The sequence below is a fragment of the Scyliorhinus torazame genome, chromosome 18, assembly GCF_047496885.1.
Source record: "Scyliorhinus torazame isolate Kashiwa2021f chromosome 18, sScyTor2.1, whole genome shotgun sequence".
Lineage (NCBI taxonomy): Eukaryota > Metazoa > Chordata > Chondrichthyes > Carcharhiniformes > Scyliorhinidae > Scyliorhinus > Scyliorhinus torazame.
In genome coordinates this window covers 156,311,285-156,332,288 of record NC_092724.1, presented here as the reverse complement: position 1 = coordinate 156,332,288, position 21,004 = coordinate 156,311,285, and the positions used below count along the sequence as shown (strand labels likewise).

The following is a 21,004-nucleotide window of genomic DNA, read 5'->3' as shown; positions in this document are numbered from 1 at the left end:
TTTTTTCAGACCAACTATTCTAAATCTAAATGGTTTGTTTTAAACTTATCCGCTATTAGTGATGGCAACTGTTTAATGCTCCTGCTCCCCAATGTACTTGGTTGAAATATGATGTAAATAAAATCTTTAATTAATTAAAATGCCTGTAATTGGATCTAAGGTTGTGTAAAGAAGTGAATAGAAAATTAAAATCCTTTAAATGTAATGGATAAGTAATTAACTACAAAAGCGCTGTCCAGTGTTGCAAAATGTAATTCTTTGTAAAGGATCAGTATTAATCAATGGACAGCAACATATAATATGTGGTTTTTGCCTTTTGTTTCCTGGTGACTTATTCAGTTTGACCATTCGCAAATCTCTGCATTAGTATGTTTGCAATGGCCAACATGATTTTGAAACATACACTAATTTCAGTGATGGTGCAACTTTATTATTATAATATCCCTATATAACTAAAATAAAGATTTTTATATTTTTAAAAAAGGTTCGTTAGCAGAGTGATAGTGACAGAAAAAAATATGGCAAGCGAATGAATTCATTTGTGCTTTGCTATTATGTATATTTTGAAGAAAAGCTTTAACATTTGATTGAAATACTGCAGCCTTTTGAAAGAACCATGTAACCAGGGCACAGTAAGTATGATGGTTATGTTACTGAAAAAGTCATCCAGAGACTCGGTGTAATAACTGATTCTCATTTGAAATCTAGGAATAAAAAGCTGGTGTCAGTAAAAGTGACCATGAAGCTGTTGGATTTCCTTTCAAATAAGCACCAGGCTTTCTTTCACCCATCTGTCCTGACCGGGTCTGACCAACTTAAGTTTTCCGGCCCTATATCAAAATGGTTGAATCCGGACTACCCTCTGATTTGGCTGAGTGAACCACTCTTGTAACAACCCACTACAAAGAACCTCTGAGCATGTATTTTACCCCAACTCTCTTGCGTCATCCATGCCTGATAATATTGGCTTTGGTGGAGTTTGAGATCCCGCAGACTGCTTCCATTATCCAGAATGTCGCACATGATCATTCTTCATATTTGCATCTAGTAGAAACAACACCAACACCAGATCCATTCTAGTATTGCCCTCTTTGTATTGGACACAACTACCGTAATTGTTTCTCCGGCACCCAAATGTATATATACCTCTCCAATTTCTCTCTTTAAACCACCACCACCACACACACACACCACACACACACACACACACACACACACACACACACACACACACACACACACACACACACACATGTCTATTTATTTGTTAAACGTAATATTGCTAACTGTACAGAGTTGCTGTTTCTGAGCTGGTGTACAATATCCTACCAGTTTTCTTTTAGTATATTCCATTCTGTGTACATAACTGTAAATATACTATTTTCAAAAACCCAATAAAAAACATTTTACCAAAAAATATTTGCATCTAGTCAGTGAGAGCTGACCAACTCTTCAACTTTGGAGGGAGAAATGTTGGCTTCATTTAAGGTCAATTCTGACCTAATCCTGTGTCATGCACCTACTTTCAGCATGGTTCGCTAGGTCATGATTAGCAGTGGCATCAGATGATTTTTCTTTTCAAACCACCCTCTACTCCACCTTCCCACAGTCTAGTGCTGCCTGACTGAGATCTTATTCCAGTACTGACTGTCCGCCAAACCTGGATTTGTCAGTTATATGGCCGATTAGCTGGTTACATTACTAACAGAGTCCGTGAGAAAGCTTTTGAGCTCAATTTTCCATAAAAAATGATGCACGCTAGTAAATGTTAATTACACATATAGAAAAATGGACATGCTTATAATGAGAATTCAGGATATTTTTCTCCCTCCATAATTTGTTTCAATTTCTCCCCTTAATTGCTGGCTCTTTCTGTAGTCTGAAGTCAATAAACCATATGGTTCCTAATTTTGATTTCTACCTTCCTCCTCTCCATTCAATATACAATTTGCAAAGTTGTTTATTATGGCTAAAATTTCTGTGGTAGGTATGTTTCATTGCTGTGAAATTTTGAGCTGTAAATTGTAGGGCAGTGTCACTTTAACAGTGGAAAATGTAAACTATTCTTCAAATCCCCTTTTAAATTTGAAAATTAATGCCTCCGTTATCATTGCATTACATGCATAGATTTAGCAACAAAAGCTGTGTTGTACAGTACAGTAAAACTTTTTTCAGATAAACGAAGAAACCATGACATCACCAGACATTCAGACCACAGTCTCCTTCAAAAATTCCACTATATGTGACTCTTTCCTGCCATGCAACATGATGGATGTGAGTCATGTGAGCATAAAGTGATTTTTCTATTTCAGTTGCTTCCTTAAAGGCAGGGGGAGGGGCGGCTCATGAGAAGTGCAGCTGATTAACATTTTGGGTTCGTCTTAGTCTGGAACTTGTGAATCTTTCACTAAAATGAATTCATGATCATTGGATATTTATCAGATTTCAACTATTTTCTTTCATTAGTTTTCCTAGCTCAGTGGATGTGCACCATGAATGTGGTTTTCAGCCACATGAACCACTTAAGGTTCCAATTCCGCACTGAGTTAGTGGATTTTGGGTGGCAAGACAGCTGGCATTCTGTAATCGGCCTCAATACCCTGGCCACTAACATTGACTTCTACAAAGTGCTTCTTCTCTTCTTGGGCAGTCTCTCATCGTTGAGGATGACTTGCTTCCACTCTGGGGAGGTGGGTTCTGCGGTGGCTGTGCAGTGTGTGGAAGTTAGATGAAAGCTGGGTCGGGCTTGACTGTGACGCTGTCGGCAGTTTGAATATCATGTGATTTTTACAGTGTAGGCTCACAAATCAAGAATGGCCATTTGTCAAGGTTTGAGGGAATTTCCAGTGGTTATGAAACTGTGTCCAAACAAATGAGCACCTTCAAAAGATGGGGAAAGGGAAGAAATCCAAGGATGAGATCCAGACACAGCCAGAGGGCAGGCTGGATAATTAACTGACAAAAGATGGACCAGAGCACCTAGAACTGATGACATTTAAGTTGGATTTCTTTTACCTCTTTGAAATGTTATGAATTGTGCTTCCTGTTATCATCATGGCTGAGTTTTGAACTCAAAATAGGGAACACTATAAATCTGAAAGACTCAAGGCAAAAAGCTTTAAAGCTCCAGTAACAATTTTAATTTGGACTGCACCTTTCTACAGTGCCTCATTCACATGTGGATCAAGCAGTAGTAGAAGAGTTAGACAAGTTGACCATTGTATCTTGGAAAGGTTTTGAGGAGGCTCATGAAAAAGAGGAATACAGTAGGCTTGAGGAGCGAATTCTAGAATGCATAAATGAATGAAAATTCAGCCACTACAAGGAGAATTTGATGGGTAATGAATAAGAGGCCAATGTTCAAAGCACTGCATGGGATTTAGTATAGAAGGTTGTCACAAAGGTAGTGTGGGGCAAGGCAGTGACATTTATAAACAAATAAAAATAATTTACAGATGGCGTGTTAGGATACAGTGTAGGTTGATGAGATGCTTCTGTGAGACTAGGTGCAAGTGATGGATTTTTTGATTAGTTGGAGTTTGCAAACGGTGTAGCTTGAGAGGATAATGAGGGAAGCTTTGAAGAGTTTTGAGGTAATAATGCCCTATGACAGATAGAGACATGTTGGGTTGAGTTGGTAGTTGGAGAATCAATTTGGGTGATTCAAGTAAGGATGGGACTTTCATTGATAGTGAAGTTGAGCTGGGCACAATCTTACTTCAACTAGTCTTTATTAAAGAAAGTGATCTTCATTTGGTTATATTCCTTCTCATCCTGCAAATAATTACATGTTCTTTGTCTGGTCATAAAGCTTCTATTGCCAATGACAGTCTATAATTACACACCAGAAATTGGCAGAAGTGAGTTTGCACTTGTTTAAACATTCCCTTTCATATGAGGATGCCCCTTTGATGCCTTTTCCAGATAGCTCAACTGATACATTAGACCAAGGCAAGGCAGTTGAAATTTTGAAACTACTTTATGTACAAAAATCTATTGAAAACGCTTCTGTTTTTCAATATGGCTAAGTATTAAGTGCTGTAGAATCCAGTCTATTACTCTCTGTCTGCTTCCCAGCACACTTGGATTTAAGCTTCCTGTCAAATCTTGGTTTACTGTGTTAACACTGAAACATTCATTAATTATGTCTCTAACTACAAACAAAATGCTTATTGGCCATTTCCTTACCAAATATAGCCTTCAGGATTAGCTTAACAACTGACCTTTGAATTGCAAAGCTTTTGTAAAGAATATGAACATTTGTTTTACCTCCTGCATTTTCCGTTTACCTTTTAAAATACTTGTAAAACATTGTTCAAAGTCACAATGTGTTTGACAATTAATGCCTATTTTTGCAAATAACTTGCCAGTCAATTCTGCTCTTTTAATTTTTTCCCCCATATTTACCATTCTAACCTGTTCCAATGCCCCTTTTCAATGTTGCTTCTTTGCTCGAAGCTAAGAAGTGACTTCCAACCACCATAAGTTGAAGCAGTACATTTAATTTTCCTCTTCCTCCCTGCATGGAAGAGCTTCCATGATTCAGCCAGGTTCCAGATGCTAAATACCAATTTTAAATATAACCAGGTTCCTTAAGTTAAATACCAATGTCTTATCATTCCACAGCACACCATCTATTAAAGTACCATTGTTTGAACAGCTTCCTTTGTTCATTTTCTCTCTCTCCCCTTAACACTTGATCCTAACCTCAAACAGGAGGCTGACCTATATTTCCCAGGTCTTCGCTTCCTCCCTCTAGGCAAAAACTTGTTCTTCGCCTGCCATCTTTGTACCACGATACGATTGAGATCTCTGCACTCTGCAAGAAATGGGTTGCACCCATGCCACACATCTCTTTTTGCTATCTATGGTTTCATGAAAATTGTGTCGCTACATTTGTATTTGTTGGGTGTAGGTTTGGTTTTATTGTACAATTGTGGTGGTGGGGGGGGGGGGGGCAGGTGAGTTACTTTTGCAGACAGCTGACATGAGCATGATGGATTGAATGGCCTCTTTCTGAGCTGCCATTCTATGATTCTATGCTACCTTAGTTTACACTTTAGAAAGACATTGTGCTTATGTATTTCTGTATAAATAACAATGTGACACTTTTTTCCCCCCTTCTCCACTTGGTCACAGGCCAGCCTCTGAATATGCCAGTCCTGGCAGGCCACTGAGTTGCATAGTGGATGAGAATACACCAATTGCACCAGCTAATGGTGCCTCGTGTGGACAGACCCCTGACCCAAGGATGGCAGAAAGGAGAGTGAGATCACAAAGACACAGAAACTACATGAGTCGGACGCATTTGCACCTACCACCTGATCTCCCAGAAGGTTATGGTAAGTCACTTAATTTCCTTTATTAAGCAAAGCTGTCTAATCTTGAATATTGTTATTCCCCTATTTTGTATCAATGATTTTGATGATTGAATATATAATAATAATATTATAATCTTTATTAGTGTCACAAGTAGGCTTGCATTAACACCTCAATGAAGTTACTGTGAAAAGCCCCGAGTCGCCACACTCCGGCACCTGTTCGGATACACTGAGGGAAAATTCAGAATGTCCAATTTACCTAGCAAGCACGTCTTTCAGGACTTGTGGGAGGAAACCGGAGCACCCGGGGGAAACCCACGCAGACACAGGGATAACTTGCAGACTCCACACAGACGGTGACCCAAGCCAGGAATCGGACCCAGGACCCTGACGCTGTGAAGCAACAGTGCTAACCACTGTGCCGCCAAAGCAGATAGGGTTTGCTGAATTAGTTGACAGTATATGCAAAAGTCAGTTGTTTCCTGCTACAATATTTATAAAATCTGAACTAAAATTGTAATATGAGGTAGCAGGATACTGTGAATATTTTTTTTTGTTGTTGATTGTAATGGGGGTCAGTGTGCGGGAGAGCACAGAGGTTAAGGGTTTAAAACGCAATTTCACCTTAATCCTCAATCTCCAATCACTCCTACCATTTGACAGGCATATACATTTATGCTGCCCTTGTATTGTGCATGGAGAGATATTAAATCTTCAACTATTATTTTCCTGCCATTTTCTTGGACCTTTTCATGTTCTTCCTTTTCAAATAACTTACCCAATCTTTTTAAAATCTGAAATAGTGATTTGGTGAAGCATTGCATGTTCTAATCACGTTTTGTGGCAAAAGTGTAATCTAACATATTTGTTTCTTCATTTTCTTCCTCCATCCCTCGTTCTAAGGTTTACTTTTTTTGGCTCTCTATTTGTTTAATGTTTCTTTTACACTTTCAGTTGAACTATTTTTTTCCATCTCACCTTTTTCATTTTTATTTTTCTCTTCCACTTTTTTCTTTGCTGCTTGCTCCCTATTCACACTTTATGGGAAATGCTGCAGGTACGATTGGGGTCTTATGGAACTAAGAAATGGATGAGTCAGTTTGCGCTGTTTGGGATTTCCATGCTAATAAAGAATGGGAGGAAAACTTGTCGACAGGATCAAGGCCTTAAGAAGCTGAGTTGAACATCTTTTATATGATTGTTGAAAGCTGTAGAGTTGCCCTTATTGAAACAGGAAGGGCAAAAAAAGGAAGTTTGTGATGCTAGCGTTTTGCGGAAATGCAAGGGTGAATCTAAATTTTGTAAGGCAGCAAATTTGCTTTGAAGAAGCCAGTGGATCATCGTTTCAAATCCTCATTAATTTGGTCTTTTCAATCTGAGCGAGGGCTTCCATCTGCATTCCTGTGAATGATAGAGACTTTCTGCCTCCAGCTGTTCCTTCCCTCCTGTATCCTGGTAGAATTGTGTCTGAATTTCAAGAGTGTTTGTAGAAAAGCTTGTAATCCAGTTTCACCATGGTTTAACAAGGACTGTACCTTAAATCCATCTCAATGGCAACGTGAACCATATGGGCCTTGCATATCAATTGGTAATTCTTGAAAACTCTAATACCTTTTCCCTTCGAAGTAAATGGCCAGTGCTAGCGGGCGAATTGCCAAGAAAAATGCTCATTTTGAAATACTATTCTGGGGGTGGCACGGTGGCGCAGTGGTTAGCATTGCTGCCTCATGGCGCTGAGGACCCGGGTTCGATCAATTATTATTTTCCAATTAAGGGGCAATTTAGCGTGGCCAATCCACCTACCCTGTACATCTTTGTGTTGTGGGGGTTAGACCCACGCAAACATGGGGAGAATGTGCAAACTCCACACGGACGGTGACTCGGGGCCGGGATTGAACCCAGGTCCTCGGCGCCATGACTTTGTTTGATCTCTAACATTCAAACCACCCAGGGGTTTAATGTGAGGCAGACTTCTGAACTGGCCTCATGACCCCCTTCATTTCACTCTAAATTTAAAAATGCAGTCCCAGAATATATTTTTATAAGTCTCATAATTGAACAGATTGTTCCAGCAAAAGTCTTAAAATGTAAAATTTTGTCATGTGATCCTTTCAGCTGCTAACTGGAAGCTTGAATTTTAAAAAAACTTATTGGTCACTGAGGATCGTAACAACATGTATAGCGGCGGAACTGTGGAATAGATATATTGTTCTTTGTGATATGTAAGGATCTTAATTATCTTTCATGCAGATGGATTATTAGGTGAAATGTGGGTAGTGCAGGTTTCTTGAAATCTGCAAGGATATTGTCATGCTGCTATATAGTTCAACTGAGTATGTTAGAAAGTTGATATTTTTAAGCACACAAACAGTCCATTTGGCCCAGCAGGTCTGCGCCAGAGTTTTTCAAGCTGTTTGTCTAACCATATCAACATATCCCCCTATACTTTTCTCCCTTGTTTTACCTTTCTTCCCCTTCTTCCCCTAACTCTCTGTGGTGGTGGCTTTCACCTACTTATCATTCTGTGGGGAAAGAAATTTCTCCTGATTGTGATAGGTATCATAAGTTGCTTTATTGCAGAGTATTTTTGGACTCAAGTGCACCATGTGTAAAGTGTAATTGATGGCAGAGGACAAGTCATCTGAGTCAAATATAAAAATTGACATATATATTAATGAATAGTTCAGGTTAGAAGCCAGGGCATAAAATGCAAGAAACCATCAGATTGAAGAAGATAGAGCAGAAGCTGAAATAAATCCAGAAGCAGGATGGTTAGTTTACAACAATGGCAGAATTAAAATCTTAGCGATTGGGGAAGAATACTCATAATTAACTAAAACTACCCCTCACCTGGTTTGTTATGGAAAGGATTTGTTCAGAAGAAAGGATTTACACAAGAGTGAAACTTCTTGTTGCCAGTAAAGATGAGGTCTTTTTGAAAAGGGGGAAGAAAATGGAACAGCAGGGTGCACACAGCAAGCCAGATGTAGTATTTGCCCCAGGCATGGATCACGCTCTTGAGTCTGCCATCTGGATCACACTGTTTATTTGAAGATTGCGGACAACGGCTGCCTTGGGTAACATGGTGTCTTGCCTATTTATGCTCATAAAATATGATAAAATCAGGACGGCATGGTTTACGCCTCCAGGTCAGTTCCATAAGTACGGATTGCCTGACAGCACCTGGTGCAACCGAGCCATTCTTTGTGTGAGCCTAGATGCTAAATGCTAACAGATTGACCAATGAGAGACAACATAGTCAAGCCTGGTTTTACATTTGCTCCACCTGTTTTTCGCCATGTAGCAATTGGCAGTGGGAGCACTGGCTGAGTCTTGCCTTATAGGCCTCAGGATTTTTTTTGAACCAAAAATGTACCTTAAGGTACATCACAATGCAGTTCATTTGTGGCAGTACGTAAATCGCTAAATTGCATTTTAAATCTACAATACACGTCACATAACCGCACCTTAATCCTCTTGCAATCCTTTTACATTTTCCTTGCGATAAACATTGAGCCCAAGGGGTTTTATGTTGTATCCAGCTCCTCAGCATACTATGATGAAGGACCTTAGTGGCAGCTATGTCAAGCTTCATTGCATCTTCATAAAGGAACCTGGAATGTGCCAGTCTGCAACACTCTGTTGCAGGCAGTTCCTTGCATGGGAATACCAACAGGTTGGGAACAGACCAAAGGCCAATTTTCATTGTGTTGATGGGCCTCCAGCAGTAGTTGATGATTGTTGGTGTGCGCTCCTGGGAACCTCGAACTGCATCTTTTTCCAGATATTCGCCACAAAAGCATATTCCAGAAAGACACTAGTTATGCTCTCTTCCCATTGTTACTGTCTTGAAATAGTGGATTGGATTGGATTGGTTTATTGTCACGTGTACCGAGGTACAGTGAAAAGTATTTTTCTGCGAGCAGCTCAACAGATCATTAAGTACATGAGAAGAAAAGGGAATAAAAGAAAATACATAATAGGGCAACACAACATATGCAATGTAACTACATAAGCACTGGCATCGGATGAAGCATACAGGGTGTAGTGTTAATGAGGTCAGTCCATAAGAGGGTCATTTAGGAGTCTGGGTAACAGCGGGGAAGAAGCTGTTTTCGAGTCTGTTTGTGCGTGTTCTCAGACTTCTGTATCTCCTGCCCGATGGAAGAAATTGGAAGAGTGAGTAAGCCGGGTGGGGAGGGATCTTTGAGTACGCTGCGGGAGGTGTGGATGGAGTCAATGGATTCACAAGACAGCCCCGAACGTCACCCAAGCACAACGCAATGCCATCCGCGCTCTCAAGACCAACCGCAGCATCGTCATCAAACCAGCAGACCAAGGAGGGGCCACTGTCGTACTGAACAGAACGGACTACTGCAAAGAAGTATACCGACAACTGAACAACCAAGAACACTACAGGCAGTTACCCGCAGATCCGACCAAGGAACACATCTGCCAACTTAACAGACTGATCAAGACCTTGGATCCAGATCTTCAGAGCACCCTACGTGCTCTGATCCCACGTACTCCCCGCATTGGAGATCTCTACTGCCTCCCGAAAATACATAAGGCCAACATACCAGGCCGCCCTATCGTTTCAGGCAATGGGACCTTGGGTGAGAACCTCTCTGGCTACATCGAGGGCATCTTGAAACCCATCGTACAAGGTACGCCCAGCTTCTGTCGCGACACGACGGACTTCCTACAGAAACTCAGCAACCATGGATCAGTTGAACCAGGAACATTCCTCGTCACAATGGACGTCTCGGCACTCTACATCAGCATCCCCCATGACGACGGCATTGCTGCAACAGCCTCAGTACTCAACACCGACAACTGCCAATCTCCAGACGCAATTCTGCAACTCATCCGCTTCATTCTGGATCACAACGTCTTCACCTTCGACAACAAGTTCTTCATCCAGACGCAAGGAACAGCCATGGGGACCAAATTCGCACCCCAATATGCCAACATCTTCATGCACAAGTTTGAACAGGACCTACTCACCGCACAGGACCTTCAACCAACGTTATACACCAGATACATCGATGACATTTTTTTCCTTTGGACCCACGGTGAAGAATCACTGAAACGACTACACGATGACGTTAATAAGTTCCATCCAACCATCAGACTCACCATGGACTACTCTCCAAAATCAGTTACATTCTTAGGCACACTCGTCTCCATCAAAGACGGTCACCTCAGCTGTTCGCTTTACCGCAAACCCACGGATAACCTCGCGATGCTCCACTTCTCCAGCTTCCACCCTAAACACATTAAAGAAGCCATCCCCTATGGACAAGCTCTCCGTATACACAGGATCTGCTCAGACGAGGAGGAGCGTAACCGACATGTACAGACGTTGAAAGATGCCCTCGTACGAACGGGATATGGCACTCTACTCATCGATCGACAGCTCCAACGCGCCACAGCAAAAAACCGCACTGACCTCCTCAGAAGACAAACATGGGACACAACCGACAGAATACCCTTCGTCGTCCAGTACTTCCCCGGAGCGGAGAAACTACGTCATCTTCTTCACAGCCTTCAACATGTCATTGATGACGATGAACATCTTGCCAAGGTCATCCCCACACCCCCACTATTTGCCTTCAAACAACCGCGCAACCTCAAACAAACCATTGTTTGCAGCAAACTACCCAATCTTCAGAACAGTGACCACGACACCACACAACCCTACCATGGCAATCTCTACAAGATGTGCCAGATCATCGACATGGATACCACTATTACACGTGAGAACACCACCCACCAGGTACGCGGTACATACTCTTGCGACTCGGCCAACGTTGTCTACCTCATACGCTGCAGGAAAGGATGTCCCGAAGCGTACATTGGCGAGACCATGCAGACGCTGCAACAACGAATGAACGGACATCGCGCGACAATCACCAGGCAGGAATGTTCCCTTCCAGTCAGGGAACACTTCAGCAGTCAAGGGCATTCAGCCTCTGATCTCCGGGTAAGCGTTCTCCAAGGTGGCCTTCAGGACGCGCGACAACGCAGAATCGCCGAGCAGAAACTTATAGCCAAGTTCCGCACACATGAGTACGGCCTCGACTGGGACCTTGGATTCATGTCGCATTACATTCATCCCCCACCATCTGGCCTGCGAAATCCTACCAACTGCCCTGGCTTGACACAATTCACACCTCTTTAACCTGGGGTTACCCCATCTCTGGATCTGTAAAGATTTAATCACCTGCTAATGGTTGCATTCCAAGCATTGTCTGGCATCTTTGAATTTGTCTATATATATATAGACATGTTTCTGGAACATACCTCTTCATGCACCTGAGGAAGGAGCAGCGCTCCGAAAGCTAGTGACATCGAAACAAACCTGTTGGACTTTAACCTGATGTTGTAAGACGTCTTACTGTGCTCACCCCAGTCCAACGCCGGCATCTCCACATTATATAAAGGAAGTCCTGTGACATACCATTCATCAATGAAACTACTTAATTGTTTCACTCACACTTTACTGTAAATATTGTAAGTAATCTCTATTGTAATAAATATCTACTGCCAGCATCTAATAATTCAGAATACACTACACCAAACCAGTCAATTGCGGTATTTTCTCATCGAGGACAATCCAGGAAACCTCTGCCACAATTTCAATCCGAATGTTTGAATTTGTCTGCTGCAGAGTTACTTTGCCTTATTTTAATACTTTATAGAGGAAGGCATGGCAAGAAATAATATTCAATGCCTATTTAACTTTAGACTGGATTCCCATCAGGAGTTGAAAACTTTGCATTCACTATCAATGCTTAAAACTAGTATATAGGCTAAAACACCATCAGTGTAAAAACAAAACCTAGCCTATTGTGAATCCTGGCACTGTTGCCCCAGCCATTCCTTCGGTGTTGACCACTGAGTCACAGACGTTTGAGTTTTCATGACACTGGGGAGGGACAGGTTTTGTACCAAAAGCCACGCTTGTCTGTTTTCTCCCGGGTCACTCATAGCCGTGTCTGGGGCATTCGCCTTTAATTCCTTGAGTCTCCAGGACAATCTGGATGATCTAAAAAAAGAACCTCCTGAAAAAGTTCAACATGGCAGACAGCATCTGTGGAAACAGAAGTAGAATGAATATTCGGTCATCATCAAACTAGAAGATGTTTGAGGAATGCCTTTTACGTAAATGCTAGGGAAAAGGAAAATAACAAAGGGGAGGGGTCTCTGCTGGAGTGGAGGGAATGAGTGGATAAATGGCAAAAGTAATGATTGTGCAAGGTGAAAATGATAACGTAGAAACAGAAGAACAGTACAGGGGAAGAAGCATGAATGCTTGTAGCGAACTGGCAGAGAACAACAATGCGGGGAATCCAGCAATTCAAAGCTTCTTGTGGCTCACAAATGTGGCAGAAGAAAGGCAGGCAGTGAACCACCCTGCCAGCCTTGTGGGAAGGAAGAGGTGAAAGGGTGGTTGTTGCAACCTCTGCGCTTGAATGGGAAAGTGTCTTAATGGTGTGTTTTACTGAAGAGCCATATATCTGGATCGGGAAACTGTACGTTAACCTGCCCTTTGAGCTCAGTATAGCATCAGTGTAGTTGGAGATTATTACGTCTGCATAGTAATGGTTGCTGTGGAAATGGGCAATGTGTTTATTCAGCAGCGCATGGGTATTATGGTAGGTATGTGAAGCATGCATGGCATCTAGCTAATTGCAATAGATATGTTGGAAGTCATTTCAGACAATCTCCTACTGTGCTTTCATTGTTTGAGGCGGGGATGGTGAAAATAACTCCTTTGGGAGGGTTATATGCAGTTCATTTATTGTTTGATAACTGCTTAGTTTTCAGTGACTCCAAAAATTCATAGTAAAGCCTTATGTTTTGAGCCTTGTATCGTACTCCTCTTGCCCTGTTTGAGTCAATAATTAGTCATTGTTCCAAGTTTTTTGGTCAGTGTTCTTTGACAGCCATAGAGAGCATAGAGGACATGGAACAGAGATGTTCTGAACAAATAATCTTTTCTTTCCATTGGGCTCTTCCACCATAAATAAAACAATCCATATTTCTAAAAATTATTTATTTTTTTTAAATAAAAAAATTTAAGAGTACCCAACGTATTTTTTTTTTTTTTTTGCAATTAAGGGGCGATTTAGCATGGCCATTTTGGGGTTGTGGGAGTGAAACCCACGGAGAGAATGTGCAAACTCCACGCGGACAGTGACCTAGGGCCGGGATTCGAACTCAGGTCCTCGCGCCGTAGGCAGCAGTGCTAACCACTGTACCACGTGCCACCCTTAAATTATTTTATGACTGCAAATTGTGATTTTTAAAAACATTTTTTTCCCCCTCCTCTCTCAATGAGGTGTTGGTTTTCGCTGTGGTACAGTTTCACAGGCTTCAGCTGTCCTCTGGCATCCTGCCCAAGCAATGAGTATGAACATTTTTTTTCAGGAGGCATCACAGCCAAGCCCAATCCTGCCCATACCTGACATCTGCGTACATACTTTACAGCGGACGTCTCTCTCTAGTAAATCTGGCCAATTTTTATTTCATGTCTGCCCTTCCAGCACAGGCCTATGGCTCAATTGTAGTGCTCCCCCTGCTGCTCAATCAACACTAACCAGGTTAGAACCCTTGTACCTTCCTGATCTGCGTGGTTGAGTAGAATATTGACAGCATATTTAAACTGATGACTCACATAATTTTAATGCCAAAATCATCGTCTAACTTGTAACGTAAAATTTCTTGCCCTGTTTTGTTGTAAAATCCTTTTTTGGCTGTTGCTGTAGTTATATTTGTTTCCTCTCTTTCTCACATGCTGATGTCAGGCCATTCATCCATGTAATCAAAAGTCTTGTTGCATGGCCTAAACCCCAAGCCAGCACTTGTGCTGTTTCAGATGGCTGCTAAGAGGCTGTGTGACAACAGCCACAGACAAATAGCTTTCTCTCTCGCTGTCAGTTACACTTCCTCTTTATACCGCCCTTCATGTCTCCTGTCTTCTTGCTGAAAAGGTAAATTGGTGAACTTTTTTTCTTCGTAATAATGCCATCAATTTGTAATGAAATCTTCCATCTTTATGTTGTGGTGTCATAGTGAATGGATGCATTGAATTTCAACCTCCTAAGTGATTAAGACTCCCTTAACTTGGCTCACATTTACTAGATCTTTAGAGGGCCATTTTAAATTATAAATCTCTTACACAGTGCGTGCATTGTCTCATTCTCTTGAGTTGAGTTCAGCTCTTAAGTGTTGAGCGAAGGGGCCTTATACTTAAATATACATTGAATAGAAAAATCTGAACCAACATGGGCTGTTGGCTTGCACCTCCTTGTGTTCAGTAATGATGAACTAGGCAGAGACCTGGAACCAAGTTCATTTGTCAGTTCTTTTGTTTGGTGATGACCTGGAGAAAAGAGATGGGGAAGGGAAAAATTGTCTGAAATGCTTCAATTTCCATGCATGATTGTCCATCACCTTCAAGCGTACAAAATCCAGCAATTGTTACTATACATTTGCATTATGCACTTATCTGTAACCGTCTATGCCATGCTCCACAAGGAAACTGTAGAAATTCACACAGGTGCAGATCTCAAAGGCTGAAAAGCTTCCTCTTTATTGCTACCATCATGTATTTATTATTCTTTTATTTAGAACAAAGGACAACGCAACAAGGTCAGGTGTACTTTCTGCACACACAGACTGGGGTGAGCACATGGCACGATCCTCGAGTACCCAGGTAAAGGAAGCCTGGCCTAATGGGTCTACTTTATTGACAGAGAGACTCGGCAAAGCCAAAATTATTTCTGTTTACATCCTTGAAAGTATAAGTTGTTTGTGAAGACCTGAGATTATCTCTTCAGATTCGGTTACATTTAAAAAAAAAAAAAAAAAATTTAGAGTACACAATTATTTTTTTTTCCAATTAAAGGGTAATTCAGCCTGGCCAATTCACCTAACCTGCACATCTTTGGGTTGTGGGGGTGAAACCCACGCAGACATGGGGAGAATGTGCAAATTCCACACAGACAGTGACCCAGGGCCGGGATCCGAGATTCTGTTAAATTTGATGTATGAAATTGGAAGTAATTTTTCTGTGTTTGGTTTGCGATTTGATTTGATTTGCAAAAACATGTTACGTTTCCATTCAAAAGAGCTGAATTTTAGAGACACATTGTCTAGTAGGAGGGTGGGGATGTTCGCTGATCATTGCACAGTTTTCGGTTTCATTTGCAATTCCTCAAATACCGAAGCAGTCTGTGCCCATATGCAGTAAGACCTGATAACATTCAGGCAGATAAGTAGCAACTAACATTTGTGCACGACAATTGCAAGACACCAACCATCTCCAACAAGAGATAATGTGACCACCACTCTTTGGCAATCACCAACATTGCCATCGCTGAAACTCCCAGTATCAGTGTCCTGGGGGTTACCATTGACCAGAAAATTAACTGGACCATCCAGATCAATACTGTAGCTACAGTTTCTTATATTCACCTGAGGAAGGAGCAGTGCTCCGAAATCTAGTGATTTGAAACAAACCTGTTGGACTTTAACCTGGTGTTGTAAGACTTCTTACTGTAGCTACAAGAGCAGATTAGAGGCTGGAATTTCTGCAACAAGTAACTCCCACCTGACTCCCCAGAACCTTTCCACCATCTAAAAGGCACAATTCAGGAATGTGATGAAATGCTCCCCACTAGCTGGAATAAGTGTGGCTTGATACCATCCAGGACAAAGCGGTCTGCTTGATTGGCACCCCATCCATCACCTTAAACATTAATTCTCTCCCACCGGCGCACCATCATAGCAGTGTACCATCTAAAAGTTGCACTGTAGCAACTCGTCAGCCCTTTTTAGCAACACCTTCTAAACCTGGGCAGCAGATTCCACACATGCACGTTACACACCATCCTGCATTGGAAATCTATTACTGTTCCTTCCTTTGCTGGATCAAGATCCTGTAACTCCCTAACTAAGAGCATTATGCACTGCAACAATTCAAGAAGGAAGCTCTTGAGCAATTGGGGGTGGGCAATAAATACTGGCTTTGCCAGTGATGTCCATTTTCCCATGAATAACAAAAGCCAATTTATTAGAGTTCAATTTTATTTCCCCTTTTAGATTCCCCTGTTTCATTGCACACCACACTGTTTCCCTATGAGTAGGGTAGACAGTTACCTTGATCTCAGGACTTTGCTGCTGCTTGGGGTTCCCAAGAAGAGTCTAGGGCTTCAAGGGCATAGTTTTAAATAAATTTAGAGTACCCAATTATTTTTTTCCCAATTAAGTGGCAATTTAACGAGGCCAATCTACCTACCCTGCACATCTTTTGGTTTGTGAGGGTGAGACCCACGCAGATATGGGGAGAATGTGCAAACTCCACATGGACAGTGACCTGAGGCCGGGATCAAACCTGCGTCCTCGGCGCTGTGAGGCAACAGTGCTAACCACTGCGCCACTGCCGCCCCTTCATGGGCATAGTTAATAGAAAAGTAGAGTGGAATCATAGAATGCTACAGCACTCTGAAGATAATTATTCAAATTGTTATAAAAGCCAAAATTGAATCTGCCCCACCATCCCATCAGGCAGTACGTTTCAGATCTTAACCATATACCCAGTTTTAAAAAAAAGCTTTTCCTCGTGTCGTTTTGATTCTTTTGTCATTCACCTTAAATCAGAGCCCTCTAGTCCCCAACCCTTCTGTCAATGGGACCACTTTCTCTTTATCATGTCCAGTCCCATCATAATTTTGGCCACCTACATCAAATTTCCTCTGAAACTCCTTTTCCCCAATTGCAGCCCCAGCATCTCCAATTTATCCACATGACTGAAGTCCCTCATCTCTCAAACCACTCCAGTAAACTGTGTCTACGTTAAAATTGGCAATTCTTCCTTTCGGGAAACCTTGCAGCTGGTAAGTTGCCAAGGAGGCAAAGCAATTCTGCACAAGGGCGGAGAGTAAATCTACCCAGACTGCTGTTGTAAACCAATAGGCGACTTCCGGTTGCGGCTATGCAGAGCTAAGTCGCACGTTCGGCAGCTCCTGCTTGGAGCGGACTTTTGGGCTCTTTTCAGGGCCCCAAAGGCATTTTTTCGACATTTCCCGGTGTGGGAAGAAGACTGCGACATTCCCCCGACAGTGTATGGCTTGGACCAGGAGTGGGGCGACTAAAAACGTGGTGGTGAAGCCAAAGAAAGTGCGAGGGAAGAAGAGCAAGATGGTGGCGGGCGGGGACCAGGCAGCGTGGATGCAGTGGGCGCAGGAGCAGCAGGAGGTTATCCAGCGCTGCTTCAGGGAGCTCAGAGCGGACCTGCTGGAGCCGATGAAGGCTTCTATTGATAAGCTGCTGGAGACCCAGACGGCCCAGGTGGTGGCGATCCGCGAGGTCAGACAAAAGATCTCAGATAACGAGGATGAAGAGGGCCGGGTACAACCGGGCGAAGGCGGTGCTGCACAGGAAGGGGGTGAGGTTTGGCATTCTGCAGCCGGCGCGTCTGTGGGTCACCTACAAGGACCGGCACCATTATTTTGAGTCCCCGGAGGAGGCATGGGCCTTTGTTCAGGCCGAGAAGCTGGACACAAACTGAGGGTCGGGATGGGGGGATGGTCGGGGATTGTTGTTGTTGTGTTACATTTTGAGGGGGAGGGGTTCTTTGTTCTTGTTTAGTTTTAGTTCGGTGTGGGTGGTTAGGGTGGCATGGGCACTGTTTTGGTTGGGTCTGTCGGGTGGGCTATTGGAGGGGGGCAAGTAAACGGAGTAGGGGGTGGATGGCCGGTAGCGGGGGGGGATGAGGCCCCACGGGGGAGGGGGAGGCCCGAGTCGGGGGTGAGGGGACTGGGCCAGTAAAAGGAGCTGTGACAGAGGAGGCAGGGCCGGGCAGGTGGAAAGCACGGGCTTTTTCCCACGCTGGAGGGGCCGAGGCAGGGATGCGCAGGTTTTTTCCCGCGCTTGGGATGGAAGGGGGAGGTGGAGAGCCTGCTGGTGGGTAATGGAGGGGAGGGGAAGTCCCGCAATGGGAGGAGTCGAAGGAGAGGCGGGAGTGGCCGGAGTCAGCATCCGGGAGTGCAATGGGGGGATCAATGCAGCTAGGAGGGGGTCCTAGCTGGGGGGGGGACCGGGTTGCTGCTGGTATGGTCAAGGGGGAGCTGGAGCGAGTAGAGGGGGTTGGAACAGGGGTCTGCCGCCGTGGGGAACGGGCTGGGCATGGGGCGTGTGGCTGGCTGAGGAGGGGTTATGGCTAGTCGGCGGGGGAGGGGGGCGGGTAGTCTCCTGATCCGGCTGATAACCTGGAACGTAAGGGGGCTGAACGGGCCGGTCAAGCGGGCCAGGGTGTTCGCACACCTGAAGGGGCTGAAGGCGGATGTGGTCATGCTCCAGGAGACACACCTGAAGGTGGCAGACCAGGTAAGATTGAGGAAGGGGTGGGTAGGCCAGGTGTTTCATTCGGGGCTGGATGCCAAAAACCGGGGGGTGGCGATCTTGGTGGGAAAGATAGTGTCATTCGAGGCGTCGAGCATTGTGACAGACAATGGCAGCAGGTACGTAATGGTAAGTGGTAAGCTACAAGGGGAAAGGATGGTGCTGGTCAACGTGTATGCCCCGAACTGGGACGATACGGGTTTTATGCGGCGCATGTTAGGTCGGATCCCGGACTTTGAAGTGGGGGGCCTGATAATGGGGAGGACTTAAACACGGTGTTGGATCCGGCACTGGATCGCTCCAGGTCTAGGACAGGTAGGAGGCCGGCGGCGGCTAAAGTGCTGAGGGGGTTTATGGACCAGATGGGAGGGGTGGACCGTTGGAGATTTGCAAGGCCAGGGGCTAGGGAATTTTCATTCTTCTCGAATGTTCATAAGGCCTATTCCGGGATCGACTTTTTTGTTACGAGCAGGGTGCTGATAGCGAGAGTAGAGGATACCGAGTACTCGGCGATAGCCATTTTGGATCACGCCCCGCATTGGGTAGACCTAGAGCTGGGGGAGGAGAGGGACCAGCGCCCGTTGTGGCGCTTGGAGGTGGGGCTGTTGGCAGACGAGGAGGTGAGCGAGCGGGTCCGAAGAAGCATAGGGAGATACCTCGAGGCCAACGATAACGGGTGGTCCGAGTGGGGATGGTCTGGGAGGCGCTGAAGGCGGTGGTTAGGGGAGAGCTGATCTTCATTAGGGCCCACAGGGAGAGCAGAGAACAGAGGGAGAGGCTGGTGGGGGAGATGGTGAGGGTAGACAGGAGGTATGCGGAGGTGCCAGAGGAGGGACTGTTGAGGGAGAGGCGTAGCCTCCAGGCCGCATTCGACCTGTTGACCACCAGGAAGGCAGAGGTGCAGTGGAGGAAGGCCAAGGGGGTGATTTATGAATATGGGAAAAGGTAAGTCGGATGCTGGCACATAAGCTTCGGAAGCGGGACGCAGCTAGGGAGTTAGTTAAGGATGGGGGGGGGGGGGAGAAAGAGGGGGAAGAGGGGTGCGGAGTGGGGTTGGCATCAGTGGGGTCTTCAGGGACTTTTATGAGGAACTGTATCGGTCCGAGCCCCCACTGGAGGAGGGAGGGATGGGCCGCTTTCTGGACCAACTGAAGTTCCCGAAGGTGGAGGAGGGACTGGTGGCGGGATTAGGAGCCCCGATTGGGTTTGAGGAGCTGGCCAAAGGGATAGGGAGCATGCAGGCGGGGAAGGCACCAGGACCGGATGGTTTCCCGGTCGAATTTTACAAAAAATATGTGGAGCTGCTGGGCCCGTTGCTGGTTAGGACCTTCAATGAGGCGAGGGGAGGGGGGGCGTCGCCTCCGACGATATGCAGGGCACTGATCTCAGGCTGATAAGGGTGAGAAGGGTGATCCTGGAGCGGAGTAGGGATGGGGTGGGGCTGGCGCTGCCCAACCTCTGAGTACTACTGGGTCGCCAATGCGTCGATGGTGCGCAAGTGGGTGATGGAGGGGGAGGGTGCCGCGTAGAAGAGGCTGGAGACGGCGTCTTGTGAGGGTACGAGTCTGGAGGCTCAGCCTCATACAGTTTATGGTGCTGCACAGGGCACACATGACCGGGACAAGGATGAGCCGTTTTTTTTTGGGTGAGGACAGGTGTGTTAGGTGCTCAGTGAGCCCAGCAAACCGCACCCATATGTTCTGGGCATGCCCAGTGTTGGAGGAATTTTGGAAGGGCGTAGCGAGGACGGTGTCAAGGGTGGTAGGATCCAGGGTCAAACCGGGCTGGGGGCTCGCAATATTTGGGGTTGCAGGGGAGCCGGGAGTGCAGGAGGCGAAAGAGGCCGGAATTCTGGCCTTTACATCCCTGGTAGCCCGGCGAAGGATTCTTCTTCAGTGGAATGATGCGAGGCCCCCAAGCGTGGAATCCTGGATCAACGATATGGCGGGGTTTATTAAATTGGCGAGGGTGAAATTTGCCTTAAGGGGATCGGTGCAAGGGTTCTTCAGGCGGTGGCAACCGTTCTTGGACTTCCTGGCAGAACGGTAGACAATGGTCAGCAGCAGCCCGGGAGGGGGGGGGGGGGGAGCTTTGGTGTGGTGGTCTATTTTATTTTATTTTTTATTTATTTTGGTTGACTATACTGGGGGATCTGAGGGGGTGTATGTGTTTGCTATGTGTTTCGGGGTGTTAATATATTATTTATATATGGGGGGAGGGGGGCACTGGGTTGTTTTGTTTTGTATTTAATTCTATTCTGTTCCTTTTAC

The 21,004-nt window shown here is 44.7% G+C and overlaps 1 protein-coding gene across 6 annotated transcripts in view; it reads left to right on the top strand.

Annotated features, from left to right (window-relative positions):
• Positions 1-21,004, top strand: part of smurf2 (SMAD specific E3 ubiquitin protein ligase 2) — a 277,742-nt gene that overhangs the window by 207,349 nt on the left and 49,389 nt on the right. For all 6 annotated transcript variants that reach the window (XM_072483705.1, XM_072483706.1, XM_072483704.1 and 3 more), the window contains 2 exons: positions 5,140-5,342; positions 14,961-15,045. In XM_072483705.1, coding sequence (XP_072339806.1) covers positions 5,140-5,342; positions 14,961-15,045 — 288 coding nt within the window. The remainder of the gene's footprint in view (positions 1-5,139; positions 5,343-14,960; positions 15,046-21,004) is intronic.